Below are 7,724 nucleotides of genomic sequence, written 5' to 3'. Positions count from 1 at the left end.
TATTGGAAGATACATTATCTCACCAAATTAATTCTAGGATCATCCTCAAAGTTGTCTAATGGATAGATAATGGAGATGGTAGGCATGCAAAATTACCTTTCATTCCAAGATGCATAGACATAGTCTCTCCTATTGCTAATAGGTGTATCACCCCTCCCCCTTTTTAAAATTACCTACTTTCTGTTTTAGAATTAATACTGTGTATTGGTTCCAAAGCAGAAGAGTGGTAAGGGCTAGGCAATGGGGGTGAAGTGACTTGCCCAGGATCACACAGCTAGGAAGTATCTGAGGCCAGATTTGAACCCAGGATATTCCATTACTACACCTGGCTCTCAATCCACTGAGCCACCCAGGCTGCCCCCTCAGACAATATTACTCTTATTAATCTCATAATTAGCAAGAGAATAGAGCAAAGGATGCAGTTTCATCTTTTAATTAACCCTCTATTCTCCTTCTGTCTTCCTGTAGAAAGCCACCATGAAGTTCGGGCTCCTTTTCCTGGGTTCAGTGCCTCTCCTCCTCCTGATTCATTGCATGTGTGCCTTCAACACCTCCAAAGGGGATCTCCGAAGGTTTGTTGGCTGTGCTGTGAGGGAATTCACTTTTTTGGCCAAGAAGCCAGGCTGTAAGGGGTTACGGATCACTACAGATGCCTGCTGGGGTCGCTGTGAGACTTGGGAGGTGAGTTGTCCCCCTGATTATGGCTAGGGCAGCAAGAGTACAAGTAATAAAAGTAACCAAAGCAGGAAATGATTTAAATGTTTAAATGATTTAAAAGTTTACAAAATGCTTATCTTACAAAATGCATGATTTCCCTTAATGAACCCATTAATCCTGGCAGGTAGGTATGATGTGTAATTATTCTTGTTTTGAAAATAAGAAAACCAAGATGTTAAATGACTTGCCCATGGTAACAGTAAGTACCAATCTGTACCTAGATCTTTCCTGAGTCTGAGCCTAATGTTGTACTTATTACACCATGCTGTAGGGGAAGACTAGAGGAATCTGGGGCAAAGTCTTGGTTTCCACTCTGTTGTTACTTACTTTTTGATGAAATGAAATGAGAAGTAAATGCTCTCTCTTCTATGGAATGGTTTTTGGAAATCCACCAATTATTAACCAGGAGAAAGAGAACTATGATCACTTTTAGTAGTTTCCAATATGGTGGTGCTTTGAACCTCTTCTTGGGTTTTGCCACTGTATAGGGATGGTAAGAGTTGATATTCTACCACAACTGAGGAAATCAAAGTAGAGATGATTCTTTCAAAGTAACTAGTAACAAAACTGGTTATCTTAGAATGTATTTTATAATCACATCTCCAGTTTGTTTTCACTATTGGTGATGAAGTTAAATGATTACGAACAGGGCAAATATTACACAAAATTGTGAAACTGATGAAGTTTGTCTCTGGGCACACACAGCCTTTTTATTTTTTAACCTGCGGCTTTCTTCTGGTGCCTCTTTTCCCTGTCCTTTAGGAATCTCATATCCTCTTACTCTCCAGCCCCCAATCAAAGCCTGCCTATCAGAAAGAATCTGAAAAAACTCTTTAAAGTAAGGTATAAGTCATTGCTGAGGTTGGGTGGTGATCCTTTCCCTGGGCTATTTGCATTTTTTTCAGGAGACAAAACTTTAAGATAAAGGAATGAATATCTGTGAAATATCAAGGAATAGAAAGAAAATTGGGAGGTTTTTTTTTTATTCCGGCTGGTTAGGAAGGGTTTGGGAAAGTACTTCTTAGTGTCCTTGAGAACTGCATTTAGAAAATTGCCCATTCTGCCAGGCTTGGCACTGATGCCAGACTTGCGGCAGTATTCTCCTATTAGGAACCTCTTTGGGGAAGCATGATATGCTCTTTAATATAAAAGAGAATATCTGGAAGTACAGGTGCAGTTTTGGAAATTTATGTCATTTAGAAGAATATTCCCTCCATGCAGTAAACTAGGGGAAAACCACTTGATATTAAATAAATGTTAAACTTCTATGAATAGAACTGGGTGTTGATGGATCAGTGTGAAAATTAGGTTAAAATACTTTTTCAAACTAGCTTTATTTCATATTCCTCAGTAAATTGAGAGCACATTTGCTCAATGTAGTCAGAAGGAGGAGCTTACTTGCTAATGATACCAAGAATGTCATTAATTGTCAAAGCACTCTAGGGGTCCTTCACTCCTAGTGAGAACGCTGGAACATTTTCATATAGTCATTGTTTCTGGAAATTCAGTCCATATTCTTTCACCCTTGGGATACAGCATCTTTCATTTGGCCACAGTCAGGCATGGAAGGCCTGGTCTTGGGGCAATCATTCAAGAGACTCAAGTTCTCTACTTTTAGAAAGCAAATTGACCCTCCTTTGTAGCCAATTTTCAGGTCTCAGATAACCTGATAATGGGAAAATTAATTAAATTAATTAAAAATCTAGATTTGCCTTTTATGATTTGAAGATTTATAAAGTAGAATATAATCATTCCTAGGAACAAATCTGAGAATAGATTGGAAAACAAGGATTTTACTCAAAGCCACAAGTAGGGATTTTTGCACCTGGAACAAAGAATAATACAAACCACATCAGGGGAAAGTGATAACATACATTTTCACCTGAGGAAGGGAGGTCCCTTTAGAGGCCATCATCAACACACCATCACAAATATGCTGCTGGGAAGACCAACATGCAGATGGTGATGCAGAACAGAACAGAGTCGGCAAAGGATCTGCCCCAGCACATTATTTGGCAGTTTTTTTTTTTCATTTTAACCAATTATTTTTGCTAAGCAAGTAGTAAGATCTGTTATTTTTGCGTTTCCAAAAAGCACTACTCTCCAAATCCAGGGGCAAAGCCATAGAGATAGGTTCGATTTTAGTGACACTTGGAGGGGTTGAGTCTGCCTTTTGGAAGTTGACACCAAGTAGCTGTTGCTCATGACAAGGGCAACTACAATGTCCAGGACATGGGAATGTGAACCCAATTATATACAATGTATATATTATATACAATTATATATACTGTATATATATGTACATTAAACTGTGATTTTTAGGTGTGTGTATGCAAGACACCTACTGAAAAATGAGTCTAATTCTACTATTGGCTTTGCTAAAGTGAACTAAATGCTATTCTAATCACAACTGGAGGCAAAATTTCATCCTGACTTTTCTTTCTTTTTTCTTCTTCTACTTTTATGTAACTGTAGAGATAGGGACTCAACCTGTGATTTCATTGATATAGTTAAGCAAACTCTACCAATGCACGTAGGTACTTTCTCTATAACTTTTAGTCTTAGAGAGCACAGAAAGTTAAGTGACTTGTTCATGATCATACAGCCATTATGTGTTAGGAGCAGGACTTGAAAGTGTGTCTTTCTGGCTTCAAGGTCAACTTCTTATCTACCACAGCACAGTCTCTCTTGTAACAACATACTAGAGGTAACTGGTCTCTAGGGAAGCTAAGTAGAACAGTGATTACAGCACTAGGTCTGGAGTCAGGAAAATTCATCTTCTTGAGTTCAAATCTAGTCTCAGATACTAACTCACTGTGTGACCTGGGTCAGTTAGTTAACCCTGTTTGCCTCTGTTCTTCATCTATAAAATGGGGACACACTGGAGAAGGAAATGGAAAACCACTCCAATGTCTTTGCCAAGCAAAACCCCAAAGGGGGTCGCAAAGATTTGGACACAACTGAAAAAATAACTGAAATATTCCTTCTTGTTTAGGTTAATACTGCAGATGGTCATTTTATTTGGTGGAGGAATGACTGTTTGGGGGTTTGCAGTGCCTAGATCTTTGGGGTGTTTTATTTTAACAAAGCTTTCCTGGAATCTGGGACTTTTAAAGGACCAAACATGTACCCTTCATAAGTCATCAGAATAAGCCATCCAAAAACTCAGACATTTTCCAGACACAGTTGTCTGACGCCTTCCTTGTTTTTCACTTCTTATGAGCAGAAACCTATCCTGGATCCTCCCTACATTGAAGCCCACCATCGAGTCTGCACCTACAATGAGACCAAACAGGTGACTGTCAAGTTGCCCAGCTGTGCTCCAGGCGTTGACCCTTTCTACACGTACCCCATGGCCATACGGTGTGACTGTGGAGCGTGTTCTACTGCAACGACTGAATGTGAATCTGTCTGAAATATCACAGCTGCTCTCAAGAAACTAGCTGTCAAATCTTTAGAATCACAGGCAGTACTTACAGATATATTCCTTGCATCCCTTTGATTTCAGGACTATTTCAGTACAATTGAGCACATCATAGGATAAATACTGACTGACCCCATAGAGTTGACAGATATTACAGGCTATGGAAGGAATGAGTCTATATTTGATAAATATGTTGACAGGAAATCATCAAAATACCATTTATACCTTTGCAAAAATAATTGGTTCAGTTCATACATGTCAGAATTGATATTTATTTACACTAAGCCTCTGAAGCCTCCTACTATTTAAATTTCTAATCTGTAATACTTAAAATACATTGGGCATATTGAGGTTTAAATGAAAGAATCATGGAATTTTTAAATTTGAAAGGGATATTAGCAGGCATTTAGTCCAACCCCTAACCAAAACAAATACCTACTATATGAACAAATGGCCATCCAGCTATTTGAAGAGTTCTGATCTGGTGGGGTCTGATTAAATCTAATATACTCTTTGATCCCTGGCCTTCAAGGGGATTGGCTTCAGAGATAATGGCTTCCAAAAATGACTGGAAGGGAATGTGACCTCTCCTTTAATGTGACTCTGACACTAGGAATGCTTGCCACCAGTTGCATTTAGGAGAAAACTCTTATGTGGGGCAATTATTTACCTACTACATGGAGATCAGATGACTTTAAAAAGTGAAGTTTAATAATACTCTTAAAATCAATCATCAATTGATTGGATTTTGGCAAATTGTTTTCTGAGCAAAATCCTCCACAAATTAGTCCCTCTGACATCATGCCCTTGTAAAAAACATGCAATTTTGGATTCTAGTCTTCATTTGTGTATAAAAATTTATGAAACTCAAAGAGGGTTTCTGAGGCCTTCATCAGAAAATGTATGAATGGAAGCTCTCCAAAAAGTGACCTTGATCCAGCCACTGGATTTATTCCCTATTAGGCATCTTTTAAATTTTACATTCTAATTTATTAAACTCTGTAAGTTTGTGTGTATATGTAAAACTGGATTGCCAGTTACATAGGAACAGCTTGTGATATAGGGAGCTTGCTGTCTCTCTCAACTCTGAAAATGGTCAATTTTCTGCTGCCTTTTCCTAGTGATGACATATATCTGTCCTGAGTTAACTTTGGGGATTTGTTAGCTTACATTTTATCTTGCTGCTTTTCAATAACTTGCCTAAGGACAATAGATTTTGATCTTTATAGAGCTTGCCCTCTGCCTTTTGAAATTCAATGCAATGAAAACACACAGATCCATATTTTTTAATCCTTAATAAACTTGAAATTGTAGTGAGCAGTATTTTCAAAATTGTACCACATTTTAATTTTTACATAATTGCTGCTGATGTTTTAAATAATTTAAACATTTAATATAAGAGATGTGAGAGACAGTATAGTGTAATATATAGCCATCCTTGGAGCCAAGAACACTTGGGTTCATTTCCTGCCTTTGGTCACTTAAACCTTTAGTACCCCCCAAAACTCTTTAAGATTATAAATTACAAAGAAGGTGTAGATAAAAGGGAGGTTCTTAAATCACAGGTTTGGAGCAAAAATAGAATTATGGTAGATACAGACTTTTTTGTTTGAATAAATTCCATATCCATTAGGAAGCTATAGAGCTACCCTTTTATTTCTCATCTCCTTCAAGGACCTTTGGAAAGGAGTGAGAATGGAAACACCTTTTTCTTTCATTAAGGAGTACTAAGGCTGAGATATTTCCTCAAATTTAGTTACTTCTATTTGTTACAAATGTGGCACTTTTTCTTTTTCATAGGCACCAACTTTGATATTTTGGTACATTTGTGAGTTCATTAATATGGGTAACTCCTTTGACAATACAGATCACCACTAGACCATATTTGCTCCAAATCATTTCATAAATAAGATGAGGGCTTGTTTCCAGTTCTCTTGACACTAACATAGTTGTGGAAATTAAAGGAAACATTTGTCAGTCAGTCACCTCTCCTTTATTAAGTGCCTGCTGTGCAAGCACCTAAGATATTAAGAAAGGCAAAAAAAGTGGTTCCTGATCTTAAGGAACTCACATTCTTATGGGAAACGGGGATACAACATGCAAAGAAGCACATATAAGCAAAATATATTCAAGATAATTTGGAGATATACAGAGTGAAAGTGCTCGTATTAGGAGATATTGGGGAAAACTGCTTATAGAAGGTCAAAATTAGGCTGAGACTTGGAGGAATTCAGGGAAACCATAGTCATAATTCAGAGAAGTCATAGATGAGGGGAAGTGTTGCAGGCTTGGGGAAGAGCCAATTAAAATGCTCAGAGTTCTGCGGGACAGCAAGGGCTGGCTCTGGCTCAGAGTATTTGAGGAGGTCAGGGAGGACTAAGGTGTAAGAAGTCTGGAATGATAGGAAGGGGCCAACATATAAAGGACTTTAAAAACTAAACAATATTTAATGTTTGGATGTAATAGGGAACCACTAGAGTTTATCGCTTTGAGAGTGTATGTGTTATGATCATATTTGTATCTGATGAAGGTCAATTTGACAGCAGAGTGGAGCATGTATTGGAATGGAAGAAAGATGGGGTAGGGAGACCAATGAACAATATATCCTTGGAGAGGACAGAAGTCACTTGAGTAAGCGATTGCACTGTTGATTAGGAGAAAAGAGGAAAAGAAATGAGTAAGAGGAAACAGCATGGGAGTGATTGAAGAGAATAGGAGTTTCAGGTAAAAAATAACACTAAATGAAGAGAATGGAAGAGAAGACAGAAAAAGGAAAGAGTATATCCATATGGTGGGAGGTTATAATATTTTAAACAGCCTTTAATCAGATGGCAAAGCCCATCATTGTTATGAGAATCTGCATTAATCATAGTATAAATATCTATTAAGCACTCACAAGCTGCATAGTTTTCAACAAGGCTTTTGGATTTATATCTAAATTAATTCATTTTTATTATAGATATTTTATTTTTACCAATTACATGTAGTAACACATTTTCACATAAGTTTTCCAAAGTTATATGATCCAAATTGTCTCCTTCCCTTCCTCCTCCCGGAACTGGCAAGCAATTCCATCTGGGTTATACATATTTTATCATGCAAAACATTGGAGGCATATATTAAAGAATAGATTCACTCCTCACCCTTAGAGTGCTTAGAATCCATAAAGGCAATCAAAGTAATTCAAAAATGAAATAGATTGACCCCACTTATTCAGCAATTAGATTCCTGGCAACCTCACCTACAATGGAACATCATCCCAAACCTGAAAATAAGTTTGAAAGATTTCTGAGAAAGAAGAGTCATTTAATCAGAGTATTGGAGGTGAGGGGGGTCGTAGATTTTCTAATCCATTTATTTTTGTAGATGAAACATAGGTGTACAGAGTTAAAGTTAATTGTTAAAGGTCATGTAATCATAGCTGACAAAATAACTGTTGCACTTTATGTATGGCAGAACCAAGAGCTGCCTTCAACCCTCACTCATATAATTATGTGTATAACAAAGCAGCAAACTGGCAACCTTTTATAACTAGATTCTATTTAGTGTGAATTAGGAGACCAGTGAAACAAATTATGTGAAT

General features: G+C 37.4%; 1 protein-coding gene across 1 annotated transcript; it reads left to right on the top strand.

Moving 5' to 3' along the window:
* The first annotated feature begins 477 nt into the window (after positions 1–477).
* GPHB5 (glycoprotein hormone subunit beta 5) lies at positions 478–4,132 on the top strand. Its single transcript, XM_001377681.4, has 2 exons — positions 478–681; positions 3,944–4,132. Exons 1-2 carry the CDS (start codon positions 478–480, stop codon positions 4,130–4,132), a joined length of 393 nt encoding a protein of 130 aa, XP_001377718.1.
* Positions 4,133–7,724: the final 3,592 nt, after the last annotated feature.

Source organism: Monodelphis domestica, chromosome 1 (assembly GCF_027887165.1).
Source record: "Monodelphis domestica isolate mMonDom1 chromosome 1, mMonDom1.pri, whole genome shotgun sequence".
In the NCBI taxonomy this organism is placed as follows: domain Eukaryota; kingdom Metazoa; phylum Chordata; class Mammalia; order Didelphimorphia; family Didelphidae; genus Monodelphis; species Monodelphis domestica.
Note: the sequence above shows the minus strand (reverse complement) of the source record. Positions and strands in the feature narration are given on the sequence as shown.

Coding starts and splice junctions, on each gene's coding strand:
- GPHB5 (XM_001377681.4), top strand. CDS start 478: ATGAAGTTCGGGCTCCTTTTCCTGGGTTCAGTGCCTCTCCTCCTCCTG. Junction 682..3,943: donor GTCGCTGTGAGACTTGGGAG/GTGAGTTGTCCC, acceptor TCTTATGAGCAG/AAACCTATCCTGGATCCTCC.